The following is a 22,060-nucleotide window of genomic DNA, read 5'->3' as shown; positions in this document are numbered from 1 at the left end:
TCATGTACATGTGCCAGTAGTAACTGTGCTGATAGGTAACCTTCACGTCTTCAATATCATTACAACTTTAAAAATCCTAAAATGCTAAAGTTTCGGCACGTAGAGTCGCAAGGCGGAGATCTTCTCACACAAGAGCCTCAGGGCTGGAGAGAGACGAGCCAATAGGAGCTCCGCGTCCAGCCCTATAATTTAAGCTTTCCCATACTGATCTCTACCATTGCCTTCAGTTCTTCAGTCGAGGAAGTTAGAGAAGACAGCCCTTGGTGGATTTTCACCCTGAACTCCGTGTGCATGATTTTTTCAATTCTGCCCTGGAAATAGCAGTGGACGATCGTCTGTTTTTTTCTTCTGAAAGGGACACGACCCCACGATGAGTGGACCGACTTATGACAGGAAGATATCCGGTATTTCAACCGATCTTTCGGGCTCTATGAGCTGCCACCCGACTTCTAAAGACTCTCCGACTCTTCCAGAGTCCACGGCTACAGATATGGGTTATTACAGCAGTCATCACGAATATTATCAGAGTCCTCCGTACCCCCAGCAGATGAATTCATATCACCAGTTTAATCTGTCTGGGATGGGGAGCTCAGCAGGACCTTACCCCACCAAGACAGAGTACCCTTACGGCAATACTTACAGACAATACGGACATTACACCAGAGACCTGCAGACGCCACCCCAAACTGCAGGTAAGATATTTCATTATTAACTAACAACATAGTTTACTTTTCTTTATTTCTGTACTGAGAGTTGTTGCATTCATAACGTGATAGTTATTGTGTTATGCGATCTGTTGAAAGACTTATAGATAAAATAGATAGAAAAAATAGATTGAAAATAAATAAATAAAAATATGCTTGTTTGCGCTTTAACATGAGACTGAAAAGAATAATAGTTAAAATACAACAACAACACGATAATTGTTCTATTTATTTATATTATCGTTTTCAAGAAATGTTACTGTGTAATAACCAATAAGTCATAAATAAGTTCGACACAGAGTGGAAAAAATATACGAAGCACAGGCACAACATAGCCTTGCGGTTGCTGTAAAACGATTATGCCATTTTAATTGCGACTGTAAGACTATTAATAACTAGACTATTACTCAAATAAACCTCCAAAATGACATGATGCAATCATTTAGACCAACTTTATAGCTTTATTAATAAACTGTAAATCTTTTGGTTTCAATATCTCTTTCTTTGCGCTTGCTCGAACTGACATGGGCCTACATTTGTGATTTAAAGTAGGCCTATTGCTCCGTTGTAATTTAATTTTACATTTGATCACTTAAATAAAATGCATTATATTTTGTAAAGAAAATGTTTCTCTCATAACTTTTTCCAAAATAAAAAGCATGAATTTTTATAAACAGCACCGTATATGTTTTAGATGTTTTAAAATATTTTGACTTAACGTGATCTGTTATGTTATTCTTTCCAGTCAAAGAAGAACCAGAGACGGAGGTTCGGATGGTAAATGGAAAACCGAAAAAGATTCGCAAGCCGCGAACCATTTACTCAAGTTATCAGCTCGCCGCGCTGCAGCGCCGCTTCCAGAAGGCACAATACCTGGCGCTCCCGGAGCGCGCAGAACTCGCCGCACAACTCGGCCTCACACAGACACAGGTAAAACTAATTTACATATAAAATAATAACCAGGAATTCTATTAAGTGGTTGAAGTAGTAACCGCCTGCTATATCAACCTGAACGTGTATTGCTATAGATATATATACAAATCTAAAATGTAGCACTCGAGTGCTACACTTTAGATTTGTATTTGTGTTATTTTATTGCTTGTGTTTTATCATTATGATTAAGTAAATATTTTTTAGTTTGCAGTGTTTTTAGTTAGGATATAGACTACTCAATAGTAAAAGTTTGTAGCATAATAAACGTGTTATTATTTTATTTAATTAACATAACATTAATATTACAAATTAATATTAAGAAATTGTCAGGCAGGAGTAGAACAATTAATGCCAAATATTTCTGCTGTTTATATTTGCTATATCTAACATGCACGTTGTTTTGTGGCCCGACAGGTCAAAATCTGGTTCCAGAACCGGAGATCCAAGTTCAAGAAACTTTACAAAAATGGCGAGGTTCCCCTGGAGCACAGTCCGAACGCCAGCGACTCCATGGCCTGCAACTCTCCTCCATCACCGGCTGTTTGGGACAATAGCGCGCACTCGAGCCAGGTCAACCGGGGCCAGATCCCCCAGCCACCCCTCAGTTCTACACCCCCATACATGGAAGATTACAGTAATCACTGGTATCCGCAGGGGTCACATTTACAGCATCCAGTGCACCACCCGGGACCACCACAGAGCGTGGGGGCCGTGTATTAACAGACACTGATGGAAGAGTGGCAAAAAGACAATACAGACGCCGCAGAAATACGCTGAGAGAGACTCTGGCAGTACCTGGAGCGAGACAGCACACTTGTGTTGCAACTTTATTGACTCTTTAACGCATGTTGAGCGCGTATCTGTCGATAAGTTGTGTTAAATGTTTCAGTGTGTCCCGGCTACTCAGACCTATTTCAGATACGCGTAGGTTTGACAATGTCAAGGAAGTTTGCGTGCTTTTAAATTATTTTATTTCCTTTATTATTCATGTTTGCTTCTTCATTGAAAGGCGAATATTAAAATGTTTTTATTAAAGAGCGAGTGAAGCCCAAATGTTTAGCTGCAGCCCACGCGTCGTGCTACAAAGGTGGGCTGCTGGTGTGGCGCGCGTCACAGACTCAGGATATAGGCTAAGTTATATAGACTTGTACAAAATGTTGAAAGCTGTAAATATGTGTTTAAATAAAACAGAACCACTAAATTCGTGTTCTTTTGAAAGATAAAGACTGCACGGTGGTGCTAGAATCCTTTTATATTCATGTAAGTAGTTATTGTTATTCTGTCAAATAAAAAAATGCGAATTAAAAGTTGTTTCACCATGTGTTTGATTTATGCGCTAACGATTCTCTGATACACAGAGAAAGTCCCATGTATGCTTAGAAAACAGTATTTACATAAAAAGTGAGAATGTTTTCGTGCTTTCAGTTATGTATGCAGTGCAGTTGCAGTGCCTTGCAGGTTCGTATCACAGGAAAGGGTTAAATCAGACAGATGTGATGTTGTGATGTTGGTAGGGCTGCGTGCAAACAGGGCTGCAGGAGGCGACAGGCGAGCAGACATGTTGGAGTCACTGGATTTTATTAGTATTCTTTTGGCAGATAACAAGATAGACTGCAGCGAAGGAGGAGAACTGACTACTGAAATGCAGCCTGGAGCTTTAGGGAGAGTCGGGCACTATACAAGCATAGACACAGCAAACAAAAGCTTTAGATGTAGGCCTAGAAAAAACCCAAAAGGTTAACAAGTATAGCCTATGCAAATCAGCCTTACGGTACTTCAAAGCGTCATTTAACCTGTTCACTGCCACATGCTGTTTTTGTTTCTTTTTCCTTATGATAAACATGCTTTAATTAACAGGTTTATCATATGAAATGCTCAACAGATTTGCATTCAAAATGCATTATTAGGCTATCCACATATATCAATTAAATTCAGTAACATTGTGTTTTACCGACAATCTTTTATGCATGTAATGTTTGGGTTGATGAATTTGATTTATGTATTTTATCATATGCACAAACATACATTTTTAGCGTTGTAAAAGCGTCCATACACGTGTCATTGATTTTCTTCTTTATTTTACAACATGCACCGTTCAGGCAGTCTCAGGTAGTATGCGGCTCTGTCGGTATTGGTGGTGGTCTGGAGTTTAGCAGCATCAGATGTTTTCTGGAAGAATTTATTTCCTTTAGCTTCTACTGAAAACATGTGTTGATGTTTATTCAAGGAAATTGGCGCGAAACAGTCTAGTCGTTGCCAAAACATCATGCAGAAATTAGGTGTGAAAAAATTATATCATCTACCATGGGGCTGAAGAACACAGGCTTTACTGCCAAAAATCTAACGGAACATTAGAATTAAAACATTACGTTGATTAAAATAGTCCACGTGCTTTATAATAACGGACCAAAACGTATCACAGGATAAAACTGATAAATTACAAAACATTACCAGCATTAAAACTATAAACATTGCAGTGCCTCTTTCCCAAAAGCAACGCAAGCCAAAGTATTTTGTAAAAAATGATCGTAAAAAACACCTTAGAATCACTGGGTCCCAATTGCATCGTAATTCAAGTAGTAAATCGTCATATGATTGTGTTTTGGATATCATAGATGCAATAAGGGCACTGTAAGAAGACAAGATTCGATCATTCTGCAGGACAACAAATATTACATTTAATAAAGTTCGTTTTAAAATATTTAAAGAAATTATTGCAATCGAAAAATAATTAAAATAATAATATGGCTGAACTTTTTAAAGAAGCAGTGATTGTGGGCAAGTATATTTTACACAAATGAAATGCAAAATAATATTTAATTATAAAAGTTTGAATTATAAATTATAATATAACTCAATATTTAAGATTTTTTTTGTTTATAATCTCGTAAGTCTCTTTAAAGTTATGCAATAGCCAGCGATTTAAACAAGGTATTAAAACTTACGCTCGTTAAAATGCTACAGCCACAAGCTTATTGTTATCGGGAAAAGGGAGTACACCAGCAAACTCTTGTACGTTAAGAATATGAATAAAAATGTATAAAACATTTATAATTTTTTTTAATGTACATGTTACAATTTGTGGGGCATTATATGATGTTGTTAATGTAGCATTTTTTTAAAGATGTTAAAGTTTGGAAACAGAGGCCCTGACATGTCTGTCAATTCAATTCAATTTATTATTATTATTCTAATATTGGGATAAATTCCGATGTTGATTGTCTCTGTCATGAGAAAGATGAATTTCCTGGTAGTGGGTCATTAACGCGTCGTATTATTGAACTTTTAATGTGAGTCAATTTGTTAAATTTTAGCATGTTGTGTTTTTAATGACTAATGTTAATTAAATATAATTACAAATGGACACTTCGCATCTCAGACTTTCTGCGAATTGTAATTGTTAGGTGTTGTCTGATGGTCTGGAACGCCGTGTGCTATGACAAGTTAAAAATTATTAACCAAAACTGCCAATTCACAATTTAAACAAGAAGGTCTGAAAGGCTTATTGTATCATCAGTGTAAAAAACAGACAGGCTTAACTCGAGCAGTTTGTAAAGTTGTGTATCAAGCCCTCTGGTTTTAAGTGGAATGGGCGCAAAACCATAATTTGAACCACAGAGACCATAAATAATCTGGTTTCCTGCTGAAATCATAGGACTAACCGCTAATGCTGAGGTTTCACGTCATCGTTCAGACCCCATACAGAATGTGACTAGAGAAATGTACATGTTAAAACTTTTAGGAAAACTGGACAAAACTGAATATTTTCAGGCTTGGATTTCCTTTAAATGTTTGGGCCAATGTTTAATATTAGGCTATTAATTCAAACTTTTAGCTTAAGTTTGTAATTGATGCATAATCTAAACAATCCTTTCGTTTTAGTTGTTGAGCATTTCAATTATTCATCATAATGAGGAATTTAATATCAAGGTATCCATCATTCTCTGTGGAATATGAATAGGCTATATAAACAGGTAATTTGTGGCCAATCACATGGGGCCTTATGGAAAACATGTTTCACTGGAACAAAATATTGGAAGAAACCAAAAAGCTTAAGAAATTCCTAATTTTTAACAAAAACAAGTTATGTCGTTATGTATTTGACAAGCTTTTGTCAAATCAATTCTCAAAATATTTCCATTTGTTAGCAATATTGTTAGACATCGTAGATGCATCATAAATCCAGATATGACGCATGTGTTGATGGTGTCCTATAAAATCTGTGATCGGCCTGCGTGACAGAAAGTCACATTTATGGCGTGATAGACAGAGGAGTTGTAGATGGTTGGTTGGTCAACTGTGAGTCATTTCTGGGCATCTCATAGTTATGGAATTAGTCATGAAGATCTTATAATAACCGCCTTGCTGTTGTATTGAATTACTCTCCCACCTCCAGAAGAGAAGAAAGAGTCACATTCACACCTCAAACCTGTCAGGCCACTTAGCTCTCCTTAAAACTTGATCATCTCATCATATGTAGCCTACTGGTCAACGCTTAAATCATAAGACATTTTATCCCCTCTAATGTGTTTACTGCTTTCATCTAATGTAGTTATGCCATAGGGTCCATAAGACCCACAACGCCTGCTATCTGTTTGATATAATATTTGCAGTTGTAGTTAAGCCATATGCAAGATATTTGTTTTCTGTTTGGCTTGTTCATGGTGTGTGGCCTTCAATTATAGGGTATGATCTAGGCCGCGTCGTCTTGGGACGCATCGCTCACTCAAAGAAGCTGGTACACCAGCAAGGCCAAAGCTGGGTGTGTGGCCTAACAAGGTCACGTTGGAAAGAGGCACACAGCCCTGTTCATGCAAAACCCTGAGCGACCCAACCAAGCATGAACTGTTGAACTTGAATACGATACTAAGATACGATGCATGGCGACACCCTAAATAAAGTTAGGCAGGGCCAATCTTGTAGCGTTTGATGAGAAATGATATCCCAAAAAACTGCAGGCCTCTGGGGTGGCAAATGAGGGTTGAGCAGGAGGTCAGGAGCAGCGGGGACATGCACATGTTGCCATGCAAAGATGGGGGGCAGCTGCCGGACCCTCGCTCAAAGCCCGTGGGGCAGAGCGCACTGCCCATGAGCAGACGTCACTCATCAGTTTCGTTCTGCTGGAAATGTAAATAAGATCAAATGAGAGAGGCATTCTTGACAGCTGTGAACCGATGAACTTTCGCTCACCCTGAAGCTCCGCAAGTTTTTGGGAACCAGTTTCATCCCGATAAGAGCTCTTTGTCCTTCATATTGACAGTCTTTTTTTGGCCTCAGAATCCATCCTGTTGCTGAAGGCAAACGCTTGCACTTCACAGTCAATGGTCGATGGAGTGATCAGTTCTTTAGATGTATTAAATATTTTTTATCAATGGCTATCTACAGCTGATGTTCCATCATCTCATTCCCATAAACTCCCATTACTTTTTAGTGTTCTCCCAAACCAGCATCTCATGTAATTGCCCCATTTGAAAGGCCCTTTCTCTGCTTGTCCAAGTTGAGCACCCATTATTCTAATCTTAAGATGTAAAATTGCCCATAATTTCCCTTGTGAGGTCTCACGACTTCATCCAAAACACTTGTCTTCTCTTCCCATGACTGTCTTCTGAACAGAGCAACACAAACTCAACAAATCAAACTCAGGGACATGGAGTATATAAGGAAGTACACTTGGGTGTTAAAATGAAACCGTCTTTTTGGAACATAAGCTAAAGAGAGACGGATGGCACTTTTCAAAAGTGTGCTGAAACATATGGTTTCTTTAGTGACTTTAGTGGAGACTTCAGTAGGTAAGTGACTTCACGTTAATGGTTTCAGCTAGTGTGTTTAGTGTTGTGTGTGGATAAGCATATTATATATATATATATATATATATATATATATATATATATATATGAATAGGAAAATATATGATTGTGGGACTATAGAACAATTGCAACAAATCTCCAACACATCTTGCAGAAGCTCATAAATGTGCATTATTAAAGGACATTAATGCAATAAAAGACTTAGAAGATTTATTTTCATTGCTGCTTGTTTATAAGATCAACTATTTGTGTAATGACTGCATGTGGCAGAGATTACTTTAATTTTCATATTATTCTTCATGTTCGGGTCCACTTTACTGCCCAAATAAGAAGGATTCTCTTAATAATTGAATCTTTCTGATGCTGGATGGGAATGAATGAAAACAGAACTGGTTCACATCAAACTGAATCGCGTTGACTCGCGGAAAAGCTTACAATGACAGAGATGCTTTGTAATACTTGTGTTTAGACAAGACTGTGTTGAGTGAGTTGGGTCAAAGTCAGGTCAAGTGGACTCTTCTTTCCTCCAGGTGGCATTGGACCATAGCTGAAGCTTTTCATTTATACCACGATACGCTTTGATTGCGTTTTGCTCACACAGCTTCCTTTTAATCGATGTGGTTTGTAGAAGGTTTAAATAAAACCTAAACATATATTTAATAAATGTAAGAAAACATTTTCTTTCGATTTTTTATTTGAAAATGTATTAAAATACTCTTCGACGAATGGGTTAAATACATACAAACTTTTTGCTAGTGTTTCCACTCTGAAAAAAGAAATGTTTAAATTAGATTTCTAACACTGATATTCATGAGTTTGATTGAATTATATGATAATTTATCATGATGACGTCACGACTTTAATTAATCAACCCCTGCATTTAAAGTCACCGAGATCGCTATAGTCTTATTCTTCTTAAATAAATAAATAAATCAGGCGAAACGTTTATGCTATAATTAACAAAACGAAGTCTTGGATCTTGTGCTTTTGACCACAAACAAATCTTTCCTGTAACCAGTGTCCGCGAAATTTCAAAAACTGCATTTTCACTTTCATCTATTATTTTCACTAAAGTTGTAACATATTACAAACGTTAATTAAAATTTGTCCATGCGTGCAGAAAGGTCCTGTTGTTTTGTGGTTAAAATTATTTAAAGCAAACCTAGAGAAAACTACATTAATCTAGTGATCCTAGAAACATTCACATTAATAACTTTCATTCAAAACCGCAGATTTTTTTACATATTCAACCCATTCTCTTTATAAGCATTTGCAATAAATTAAAAAGAGTGCAGCACATGCAGCTGTTTCAGGTGGCAAGATATTTTAAAGGAAATCATTTTTTTTAAAGAGCCCAATAAACAGCTAATTTTGACACACGCTCAAATGTAAAAAACCTAACCTCCAAATAGACAACGAAATCATTTTTAAATGAAATATTTATATGTAGGTGTAAACAATTAATTTAATCAAAATGCACCTGATCTCAGTTCGCTTCATTTTGATCGTAAAGTGCATAATTTTAATGTAAAAATATTTGTTTAACAGCTGCTGGACAAACAAGTGAGCAGAATAAATAAAAATAAAACACAGTCAAGGGTGAAAATAAAGGTTTTTAACCGAGAATCGAGGTCTGCAGCGTAAATTTCATATTGTCATCTGCATTTTAACATTCTAAATTACTTACTGATATGTATTTCTCAAAAATAAATAATTAATACATATATATTTTTAATAAAGTTATAAAGGTTTTTTTTATACATTTTTGTGAAAATATGTATAACTCTTTCTTTGTTTCAATAGCCACATATCTAAATTCAATCAAAGGTCATTTAAAGATAAAAGCCGGTAGTTGTCACAACTAAATAAATTCCTTTAAAAATAATGAAGTGTAGCTTTTTCTTGGGCAATAGCAATAGAAATGGTCAAGTTTTTTTTACCAGTTTACTGTAAAAGTGTGACAACAAGCTCCGATATCTACCATTTTCAACATTTTAACATTCGCCATCCGTTTTGGTGTAAGTAGGCCTACAAAACATAATATTATAACTTATAAGTGTTTAAATTAAAATGATAATTAATTCATTTTGTTCTGGTGTTCAGTGACCTGTTATTTTAAATAACGCCAAAACATTGGAAGACATTTATCGTTATCCTTTATTTAAAGCAAATATTAAGATCTTTGGAAACGTTAAAAAGCTATTGCTATTGCAGTGTATAACGAAGTCACCTGATTGCATAGAGCGTAAACACAATCCTTTCAGACACACAAAGCAATACAACACAACACTGTAAGACAAACACCTTCCATGTAAGTGTATATACACTTTAACACGTGTCAAAACCGAGTGGAGTCTCTGCCTTTCTTTCCCCGATTTTGATCACATCATCTGAGATCTGGGCACAGGGTCCTGGTGGTACCAGTGTCCAGTGTTCATATAGCTGCTGGGATGTACGGGTGGGACCCTGTTGACCATGGAGATCTCCCAAAGCTGCGAAAGACCCGGAGAACAAGGAGAGGCGGACGAAGAAGTTTGAAGCAGCTCCCCTTCAGGTCCGCTTGACCCATGCTTCATTATCTTCTTATATTTCGAGCGCTTGTTTTGAAACCATATTTTAACCTGAAAAGAGCAGAAATATGCGCATTAAAATTAAGCCTTAACGGGTACAATAAAAACAAAATCTGGAGGCTAGATTCATTAGTCATGAAAGTTGTCTATTATTAAGATGTGATTTGATTTCCTTATTCGTTATAAAGTTTGGGGAATGTTCTAATGTGACATGCAGAGCCGCACTGCGTTTACGCACGTCGTTTTAATAAAAACGTCGCGTCTCTGACTGCAAGAATTAAACCATAAAACAATTCAGCTGACATGACTGCAATGTCAGCGAACTCGTTTGCATGAAATATTGCAAAAATAACTTTAATAAGAAAACGATGTCGTTAATCAACAGTAGTGACATTCATAATAGTAACTCACTTGTGTAGATCATGTTATTTTAATGCAAGTACGTCTGCTTAAGAGTACATGAGTGGTTTGCCCACAGAATGTACACAACATGTGCACTTGATTTGGAATCAACATCTTTGAGAATGCAATGTAAAATTACTTGTTCAGAAGAATTCGGCTGACAAAACAAAACGTAAACAAAAGCAGTCACCAATTCCCTTCTTAACCTCACATAGTTTTCATAACCTTACACTATCAAAATCTATGCTATAGCTTGTCTATTTTGTTATTAGTTTGGCATATCAACAGATCAAATAACAATTTTCATTTTTATTTCGAAGGGTGGTATAATGGATTTCATGGGAATGATTTGGAATTAAGTTGTGTGTGTTTATGGATGCTATGATCTGAACTGGATGCTATCATCTGAATGTCACCAATTCAGTATCAATTACATTTAATTCAGAAATAATAGCTTTAAATGTAGGTAATGGGTGTGAGCACTGTCTCAGTGAGGTACAGTATGTGTGAGGCGTGGCATTCCTAAGCAGATTATTTGAACACTTTGATGAAGCCGAAGTGTAATCAGACTGGAAAACCAGACTAAACTCAGACTGAAAAGCAACCTGTCACATCCCGGGTGGCAAGTGTAAGAGAGACAGAGTGCATTAAAAGAGATAGAATTATGTTCTTGCAAGTGTGTGTGTGTGTGTGTGTGTGTGTGTGTGTGTGTGTGTGTGTGTGTGTGTGTGTGTGTGTGTGTTTAAGTGAGTGTATAAAAATAGACATATTTCAATAACATTAATTAATTAAAAATATTATTAAATTAGTCTTGCCAAAGAAAATAGTAAGAAAGAAAGAATTGGAAAGCATATGTGGGAGGCAAGAAATCTTATGCACTTTAACATATTTTCCCTGGCCCAGAACGACCCAATTCTGTTAGTATTAATATGTAATAATAAACATGCAGCTAAATGAAGGAAGAAAATTTAAATCATAATTTAATCACTGGGGAAATATTGGGAAAAAAATTCACACTAAATGCCGTAAACACAAAAACTGTAGTGAGCTAACTGAGAATAAAAGAAATGGATCAAGCTGAATCCTCACTTTGACAAAGAACATAATAAGCTTACATGTGTTTACATAAATGAAGTACATACATGCTAATGTATAGTCTGACCTGAATGATTTATATGTGTATTTACATATTAAGGTAGCATGTAGATATGAGTTTATATATGTGGCTCCAAAACATAATTAACCTTAAAATACCTTTATGTCACTGAATTAGATGGGCTAGCAATTTTTAAACATTTAGATAAATGATAGACTTTTTTCAGGACTGACTTTACTGTTTTACTATGTTCATTTTACTTTTAACCATGAAACTTAATGTCATTATAGATGCAGCTGTCCGTGTGTCCTAGCAGAGTAACCAATGATAAAATTCACCACACATTTTCCACTGTTTGACAGTGTTTTAAAAAGTCGAAAAAATTGTGCTTATTTCTTATCTCTTATATTAGACACTTGTTTGAATATTATATTATAAAATGATATTTGTTACATAATGATATTTTGTTATATAATGACATTCATAGTTAAAAAAATAAGCGTCTAAATACCTTTTGAAGTCGCTGTATGCAACACAACGCCTTTTTAATAACTTTATATACAGATTTTTTCCCTGAGGTCATCGACGATATAGCCCCATTGATAGTTTTCAGTCACGTGACCCATTAGGGGCTAGGGTGTTGGAGGGCAAGAAGGGGGCTCTTCAGAGAGGCAGCACAAACCGATCAATTTTTCGTCTGTTTCAAGCCACGAATATTTAACTCACCTCTCAATTAGAAGAAAAATTAAGATAATACACACTTAAGATAAGTTTGTGTTAAGTTACTGATCATCCAGAAAGAAATATATGATTACTTATGTTAAAAGAAATTGTAAACATGTACCTGCGTCTGCGTCACTACACGCCTTGGGCACTTGCGATATATACACATATTTCATATTAAGTATTTTATAGTCACTAAAAACGCTAGATTCCTGTCAGACCTCCACTTTGGCGATGATTGCTATTTCGTGGAACATTCCTCGAAAGTCTTATACTGCAGCCAGAATTATATCAATATTATAATAGTACTGCTTTGTATTATAGTGCATATTAATGAAAAACAATACAGTTCACAAGTTTAATACTAATGTCTTTGTCCAACAAATTATCAAATAAATGTGCAAAAGGATTTGCAAACATAACTTTTGTATTTTCACATTACAACTATTTAGCTAACATCAGCAGTTATTGCAACTAATCCCTGTATTGGTTGCTTTTGTACAAGACAACAATTTGGGTAAGAAAATTACGCAATGGCTGAAATACAATGGTTAATACTATCCAGTTTTTACGAGGTTACCTTTGAAGAAGTGGCAACTATGAGTGTATATTGATGGCTGCCATTGTTTCCCCTTAACTGGGAACTGAGGAACATACATTTATGGCACAATTCACAAATTCCTCCTTTATAGGTTTTCGTCTCTGACTCTGACTGCATTGTGTAGAAGCATAGCCCAGGCTTGTCTCCTCGTCGGTAAGTGCATTTTATTGCACAACAAATAGCGTATTCAGTATTTAGTCTAAACTAAAGAAATCACTCACTTTTTAACCCGCGGTCAACGGCAGACAACGCTGTCTAACCCGCCAGTGGGGCGTACCCCTAAGCGCGTGACGTCACATGAAAACTATCAACAGACAAATGTTATAAAGATGACGTCATGTTACGTTGCAAACAGCTCAGCAGGCTTACCAATAATTCACATCTCATCATGTTACACGCAGGCCTTCCGTGTCATTTATAGGCTCATGTCATCCTAACGACAAGACCAAATACTAATCATCCAGGAAAAAATTATAGATGATTAATAATGTTACAAGAAAGTTTAAACATGTACCTGCGTCTGCGTCAGTCCCAGTTTGGCCGCTAGATCTGCGCGCTCGGGTAGCGCGAGGTACTGGGTCTGCTGGAAACGCTGGTGCAGCGCCTGCAGCTGTAGACTGGAGTAAATGGTTCGCGGTTTGCGGATCTTCTTTCCTTTGCCATTAAGTCGAATTTCACCGTTCTCAATGACCGTTGGCTTTTCGTGGTCTTCACACATGCAGACGATAATACAACGACATTGTTATGACATAGAAAATGCTAAATGTGCATTTAACACGTTTGTAAATGATGATGCACTGTAACTGTCTGCTGGATTAATAGCAGCACTACTAAAGATATGAAATATAGGCCTTATTGCAAGCATTAACTGAAAAATAATCACATTTTCAGGCCTAGATCCAGCCTAAAACTTGCACATAGGTAAATCAATTCAGCATAAAACATTTTAAATGCAGGGTTGTTACATTGTAATGTAATACATTGGAAAATGGCTCTTGACAGTTTTTCTGCAAAATGCAATTTATATATAATTTAGGCTTAGCATATAAGCAATATAAATATAGTACGAATAACCTGACTGAAATATTTTGCTGTCGTTTACGCCTAGTACACTAGGCCCGTAGGTTATTTTCTCTACTGTAAGTAATTGACTAACAAACATTTGTAGCATGAGTAGCATTTTATGGTCGATATTAATGACAATTGAATTTAAGATGTCTCGTAATACGAAATTAAATCAAGATCTTAAAAGTATAGGTTACCTTCAACCAACCGCCATTTAATATTTAAGTGTATGTTTAATAAATATTAGGCTACACTATACATGTTTGACGCGTTTTATATTTTGCTGTTACAACAAATGTAGCGAAATTTAAATGTATGATCTTTTATGATATTCAGCGAAGGCTGAAATGCACGAATTGGCATAAAGATAATAACACATTTGGAATAAAAAATTTTATCATTTGCGATTAATTTTCCCTGAGTGGTGACCCACAAATCCCAAGGACTTTAACATTAATTCGACCATATGTTCTCTTTATAACAAAATGCGGAATTTATTTAAAAAACACTGTCCTTTAAATAAGCTACGAATGCACACACATTTCAAGTAAATATCTTTTACGTATACGTCAGAAATTACTCAAGCATTGGAACAATTTATTATTTAAAAATTTCATGGTATTAATAGAATTTAATTCTTTTAAAATATGCACAACAAGCGCAGGTGAAGATGTCCTAATAAACAAAACAGCCATGTAAACCACCAACCACAGTATAAAAAACTCAAGGGGACGCAGCGTAAAGAACATTTTGGACGTTTTTATACGGATACTTACTCGTCTCTTCAGCCCTTATGTTGTGACCCAAAGTACCGGTGATGTTGCTGTTCTGTGGGTATGGCATGTAAGGACCCGGCGCGGGAGCGTTCACCGGCGCCGGGTAGGCGTATCCCAGCGGCCGGCTGTAATGAGACGCGGCCGGAGGGTAGGGACCATCGTGCCCGCTGGAGTGCAGTCCATGTACCGAGTAAATATTGTGCGGGAATCCGGCTAAATGCTGCTGGTTGGTCGAAAGTCCGTGGCCAAACTCTAAAAATGCTGATTTGGAAGGATCTGAACTGTTCAGAGTGTCAGACATGAAACTCATAGACATCATTAACAGTCAAGTCCATAAAGCCCGATGAGGGTCCGGGTACAGCATTGAACGTTCACTGTGCACGAGAGACACCTTGAAAAGGATCCATCCCAGAAAAAACAACCACGAATTCCTACACGCACGTGTATTTCCAAATATGACCCAAAAGATTCTTATAAATAATAATAAGAGCGTATCTTTGATAAATCATGAGTGAAGCGCGTCTCGCGGTACCGCGCGCTTCTCACACTGAGCCACGCTCAACGTGCGCGCGAGCTGATTGGTGTGTCACGCGACACCAGAGAGAGTTAAATTAACTTTGAGCATTTGTGATCAAGTGGTGCTGAGGTCCCATCATAAACAAATCAACTCACTGGCACGAGCTGGACTGAAATAATGTGCGTAAAGGCAAGGAGAGCTGCAAAATATTTATGCGGAATAAACATGAAACAAGTTTTACTTTAATATGAACTACAGTCTTTGATGCAATGCAGTTTTGCAGAATGATGTAATGTTAAGGAGACAGGGGCTTGTTGTCTCAGAGTGCTTCTTTCATACATTGAAGACATCCCACATTGGCATTTAAACCAATGTGAGCCACACATTAGGCTTAATATAATTAATTTTAGCATTAATGGATACGTTAAATATAACCTACATAAAACTGCAGAATGGGAAAAAATGGTCATTGTTTTGGACAACGAATATACAAATATTGCGATTATTAAATCATATAAAATTAGGCTATAACATATCCCGACCTATATATATATATATATATATATATAAGCCTACACTAGTTTTATATAGTAGCCTATTATGTATTATGGTTATTATAAATGTGTGTGTTTTATAAGCGATACTTAGTCTCTTTAAAATGTAATCATGCGATTTGCTTCTAAACGTTGGAAAAATCCAAATTGACAGGACCAGCACTGTGCATTCATTCATTCATTCATTCATTCATTCATTCATTCATTCATTCGTTCGTTCGTTCGTTCAAAAAATAAATATTGATTATTCAGCCAATGTTTTAACATTAACCGAGCAGCTCCTTTTTTCTTCAGGTCACCACATTAGTCCAACAACACAACAGTGAATTAAATCGCTAATTAAAATGCAATAAAATACGAAACCATAAAAATGATAATTGATTGTTTATCATAACAGTCCAATGTTTCAGGCTTAATGTTTTAACTTAATTACAAATAATTCAAATAAATTGATTCAACTTCAAATTTATAATTGTATGAGGGATGACTCTCAGAAACAGCTTTTAAAAATAACTGTTTTTCTGAAGCTACAACTTCAAAATGTCCATTTGTTATAGTGTATAATTGATTAAAATTATTAATCTAATATTATAATAATATATAAATGCATATTAACTTTAAAGGATAAAACGGTTTATGTGATCTGACGTCTTAAAATATAAAAGTGATGCTTATCTAACCTCTCAAACATTAGTGCACTGATAACAATATTTTAGTTGTCTACTATTTGATGTATTAGGATTATAGTTTTATAATATTATTTTTGTGAGAATTAATATTTCTTGTTGTTTGGAAATGGGCTCCGTTATTTATTGAGTAAATTGTGTATTTCAGATATCATTATTTTAACGAAAAATGAGATAGGCCTAAATGGTCCCAAATTTACAGTAGACTGAATCGGCAGAATATAGCTTCGCATAAGTCATACTGCAGTATTTAAGCGTAAAAAACTCCACATTTAATATTTTTCAGTTACACACTCACAACTGGCTTTAACCCAGCAAACACTCCTTACTAACAACACAATTATACAGTTAGCCAATATTTCACCCGTTAGTCAGACCTAGACTATTCATGCAGAAATAACAAAAACTCAGATCTGTTCAAATGCACCATATCTTAGTTTTAGCCTATATTGTAAGCTTTTGTTAAAACATAACATTGCCAGGTTACTTCTTTCCTGCATTCAAAGACAAGACAGCTTGGGTTTTTGGTCTTCCTTCTCATAACGTGGCTGCAGAGTTTCAAAGGAGGTTATCACCCAGAATGAACCTGCAATACATGTGACTTTCAACCCTGAAAAACCCCAGTCATCATAACTAACCTGCTGCATGATTGATACCTCACTCTTTATACACAGAGTCAAGCTGTGAAGCTCAGAATGTGATGGTGAAAGTCGTACATTGCTGTGTCAGATGTACAGGGCCACTAGCCTGAGACCAAACCTGAGGTCTCCAAGGCCAATGGGTCAAAACATAACCACAAATAATTGTCATGGCTAGAATTGTCGGTGAGAATGCAGCGTGCCAGTTTCACTGTGGGAAAAGTCTTGATCTGTTCTTTAACAAACAAACCAAGAACAGTTAAAACAGAAACTTTTGTGAAATGCTTGGTTTAAAAAGTGTTTTGGTTAAAGAAACTGGTTTGCCAACTGGTTCGATTCTTTGTTAGCCAAAGATGGAGCTGTAGGTGTGGTGTTTAGGACCACTGTAAATGTCAGGTAGAGGAGTTTATTTTATATAACATGCTTTAATACAATGCACAAAGTAAACTTGAGAACAGAGTTAATGTCCCCGGTGTTGCAGCAGCAGATCCCTGTGTATAGCTGTTGTTAAAGTGTGGGGTAGTGTGTGAAGAGGGTGAGAAGGAAAGCTAGACGCTCTTTAAGGTTGTAATTATGCCTGCGTTACCAAGAAGAACAAAGCCGAGCCCTGGAGTCACAGAGCAGGGATGTGTCCTCACCGTGCCTTAATACACGCGAGACAGAGCGTTAATAACAATACACCAGAACGTGGCCCAGACTGCCTGGCGTCTGTCATCCTGCACACGTATGCCTTTGTGAATGTGCATGTGTTAGACACAAGAAGAGATTTATATTCATAGGTAAGTGCATAAAAGTGTGTTTTTTGGACAGTGTTTGGACAAGTCCTGTTAACACTATCAGTGTCCGCTGACGTGGAGTTGCAACATTTCTTTTTATTCAGATCAACTGTGTATTGGCTCCCGGGAGATCTTTCAAGCAGTTCTCTTTGAAACTCTTAAACCATGAAAAGTCTATGTAATTTTCTTCAGTTGTTAATTTTTTTTGATGGTCATCTGATAAAATCATATAATGTAATGTTTTGTTAATCTAAAGTTTTACACAAAGAAGTATTTTCCGGATGGGGACTGTGTGCAGGTACAAAGCTCTGTAGAGATCCATTCAAAATAAACAGCATTTCATATGCGTAAATGTTAACAAATGTGGGCTAATCTTCACCTGTGATCTTCTGTTCGACAAGAGCTTCAGATAAATGCACTTAAAAACATTTACACACATTTGTCACTGTCATAAACTTTGAGTTTGTTTCACAGCGTTTTTTCAATTCCATTATTTGTTGCTTCTGAGTTTCCAGTGGCTGTCTGCGTGCACGACTCTTGCAAACATCAATGTTTACAACAGGATTTGTCTTTTTTCACTTATGTTGTGGCCCGGGGAGATGGCGGGTCAGAGGAAGAGGCTGGCGCTCTGTCAGATAAAGATGGTTAATCTGTGCTCCGGGCTACTGGAAGATTTGGAGACTACTTTCCACAGTCCACCTCATTCCTCTTGTGCAGACAGTTTAAATACCTCACACTTTTATCCTAAAGGTCATTGGTGGCCTGTGCACATGTTTGTATGATGTCACAAACCTGCATGTGCATGCTGTTTGTATCTACAAGGAGACCTTAAATATTGTGGAAGAAAACATGTTTCAATGTAGTGGTGTACGATATCAGAGGTTTCAGTTAACATCACAGTAAAATATTGCTTAAAAATAATGACTGCAAATCATCAAACCGTCCGCCGTTCCCATCATACAGATGCAACACTGACCTGTATGACAGACGAGACACTAAACACAGATTAAAACATTTGATGAGAATTATAATTAAACACTTCCAACCACAGATGGAATCACCTCGAGATGTTCACAAGGCAATGTAAATAAAAGCAAAATTGAATTTTTTTTAAATCTTATTTTTCTATGTGCAGAAGGCAGATATTATTAGCAGATATTATTAACATTTTAATTGACACAATTGACTCAAATGCTAAATTCATTCTTAAATAATAATAAAATTAATAATAAAACATTATTTTCATTTTGTTCATATACTCAAAATATTCTGTAAAAACTAAAAACAAATAAGAAGCTTCTCAGTGATGGTAAAATGACAGTCCCATAACATGTTGTTATAACATTTATATAACATCTACATGTAGATAAGATACAAGAAGTGTTTGAAGAATCAATATATGGTATCTGATTTATATGTAAGGAATAATTAACGACGGGCCATTGAATTATAAGAAAATAATGCACACCAAGGTGGTAATGTCAAATAATTCAAAGGACCGGAGTCAATTATTCCGCTTATACCACGGTTACCACAAACATTGCTCTTGTGCCTATTTTTAAGACATTTGACAGGTGTGTGGTTTACAAAAAAATAATCAACATCCATAGAACATTTCTCAGCCAATCAGAATGCAGCATTCAACAGACCCGTGGTATAAATTAGGTTAAACCACGGGTCTGTTGAATGCTTTATTCTGATTGGCTGAGAAATGTTTCATGGGTGTTGATTATTTGCTGTAAACTGCACACCTAACCTTTTAAATGTCTTAAAAATAGGCACCAGAGCAATGTTTGTGGTATATTTGAAAATAATGCACACCCGCGGTGTAAAGCTACTCCGCAAACCACATTGGGTGTGCATTATTTTCGATTAATTCAACAGCCCGTCGTCAATTATTATTCCTTACTTAAACCATGGATTCAGAAGAGATAGAAAAGCATATTCAAGATAAAGAAAAGACAATGGACATCTACAGAAGTAAATTTAACAATCACACATATAGCACCCGCATTATAGGATCTCTTTTCTATTGTGTGAATTGCACAAGTGTTTTGCGTGTGTGTGTGTGTGTGTGTGTGTGTGTGTGTGTGTCTGTTTTTTGGCTTGAGCTCTGAATTCATCAGCAGAGTAATTGTTGCCAGACAGAAATGTGAAGTAAGGCGCTAGAATCGGTCTTACAAACAGGTTAAATGTGTGTGTGTGTGTGTGTGTGTGTGTGTGTGTGTGTGCGTGTCTGCGTGTGTGTGTAATCAATTATAACTTCAACATTTATATAAGTAACAAAATAACTCATTTAGCTTTCTAAGTACAAAAATAAGTTTTTACTTCAACCATAACTTTTTTGTTATTCATTTCACTAGTAAATTGAAAAAAAACCTTTTGATTCCACAAAATGTGCTGTTATTATAATTACAAAAGCACAGAATTTATTTTTCAGCAGCAGGACCAAATGAAGACAAAAAGGTGAAAGTAGAGAGAAGAAATAAAGGGAAGATTAAACTGACAGGGAGAGATTAATTTAATTCAACACTCTAAACCTTCACATCTGGACCATAGAGAAACTAAATCTGAAGCTGTGTAGAAGCACCAGCAATTCTGTTTACTGACACTCGCAGCCAGAGTAAAAGAGACATTCAACAACATAACATTGTTGCAGGGATCACAAAAATTTTACTGTAAATATCAACATGTCACAGAAAAGATAAACACTAAGAAATGAGTTAAGAGTTGTGTTAGATGCTGCAGTTCATCTGAGGTCACAGAAAAGAGGGCAGACAGGACATTGTGTTGTACATATGAAAAGGAAAGGTACCATTCTATAGAAAATACAGCTCCATTAAACATTATGTAAATGTCACATGTCCCATTAATTAACATTAACCATAAGGAAAAAAATTTGAATAGAATAAAATAGAATAGAAGACATATAAGTAAGGAATAATTGAAGACAGGCTGTTAAATTATAAGAAAATAATGCACACCCAAGGTGGTTACACCGCGGGTGTGCATTATTTTCAAATAATTCAAAGGACCGGAATAAATTATTCTGCTTATAGACGGTTTCAGCAGTAACAACATAAACAAGTGGCTGTCGTGGTCCGCATGTAACTTCCGGTAAACTCCGCTAAGAATAACAACAAAGTTCTTTAAACGTACTTTATAACAAGCAAAAAAACAACACAAAAATTACCTAGGAAACCAAAACATTTGTTATTTTCGACAAGGCATTTGTTCAAGAGATCAGTTTAGCAACTAGTCAGACAATAAAAGAAATGATACCGGAAGTAAAGTTCGGATCCAGACGTGTATCGCGTCAGCGCACGTGCGTCCGATGAAACCGTCTATACCACTGTTACCAAAAATATTGCAACCCAGTATCACAAAATTAAATTTGTGAGTCTTTTTCGTGACACTGAAACGTTTTTCCGCCTTTTTCCGCCTTTTTGCGTGAACATGTCACGCATTTCTGTTTACGTGTCACTGTAACGTATTTGTTACTTATCTGTTTTGTCCTATTTTCTTACCATTGTCGCTTCGGTTTAGGGTTAGATTTACATTAAATGACATCCTTACCCAAACCCAACTCTAACCCTAATGCCAGGCAACAATGGTTTAAAATAACAATAATAATAATAATAATAAAATAAATCATGAAAAAAGGTATAAACCAATACTTAAAGTGACTTCCTAACGCAAACACCAAATTTAACCCTAAACCAAAGCATCAATGGTTTGAAAATAGGACAAAACTGTTGAGTAACAAATACATGACAGTGACACGTAAACAAAAATGTATAACCTGTTCACGCTAAAAGGCGGAAAAGCATTTCAGTGTCACAGAAAAGAAACACACAAATTTACGGGACTACAGGTACATCATTTCGTGATTCAGGGTTGCTCTGGTGCTTATTTTTAAGATATTTTAAAGGTTAGGTGTGCGGTTATTGAAAAATAAAATAAAATAAAATAAAATAAAATAAAATAAAATAAAATAAAATAAAATAAAATAAAATAAAATAAAATAAAATAAAATAAAATAAAATAAAATAAAATAAAATAAAATAAAATGACATAGACTTAGACATAGATTATATACAAAAAAAGTTAACAAAGATCTCGCATGAAATAAGCTTTTCTCAGAAAAAGACCTCATCGGTTTGAACCTGTGCACTGTCCAATAGCAGCAGACGGGGCCGAAATGGTCCTGCC

At 36.0% G+C, this 22,060-nt stretch overlaps 2 protein-coding genes across 2 annotated transcripts; one reads left to right on the top strand and one right to left on the bottom strand.

Moving 5' to 3' along the window:
- Positions 1–202: 202 nt before the first annotated feature.
- dlx3b (distal-less homeobox 3b) lies at positions 203–2,957 on the top strand. Its single transcript, XM_055177155.2, has 3 exons — positions 203–692; positions 1,450–1,634; positions 2,052–2,957. The coding sequence occupies exons 1-3, from the start codon at positions 371–373 to the stop codon at positions 2,355–2,357; spliced, it is 813 nt and encodes a 270-aa protein (XP_055033130.1). The 5' UTR covers positions 203–370; the 3' UTR covers positions 2,358–2,957.
- A 5,433-nt stretch (positions 2,958–8,390) lies between these two features.
- Positions 8,391–15,427, bottom strand: dlx4b (distal-less homeobox 4b). Its single transcript, XM_055176458.2, has 3 exons — positions 14,678–15,427; positions 13,351–13,544; positions 8,391–10,065 (listed from the first exon to the last, which is right to left on the bottom strand). Exons 1-3 carry the CDS (start codon positions 14,994–14,996, stop codon positions 9,826–9,828), a joined length of 753 nt encoding a protein of 250 aa, XP_055032433.2. The 5' UTR covers positions 14,997–15,427; the 3' UTR covers positions 8,391–9,825.
- Positions 15,428–22,060: the final 6,633 nt, after the last annotated feature.

This window comes from Misgurnus anguillicaudatus, chromosome 4, assembly GCF_027580225.2.
Source record: "Misgurnus anguillicaudatus chromosome 4, ASM2758022v2, whole genome shotgun sequence".
Taxonomy (NCBI): domain Eukaryota; kingdom Metazoa; phylum Chordata; class Actinopteri; order Cypriniformes; family Cobitidae; genus Misgurnus; species Misgurnus anguillicaudatus.
The sequence above is the reverse complement of the archived record's forward strand: the minus strand, read 5'-3'. Positions and strand labels throughout refer to the sequence as shown.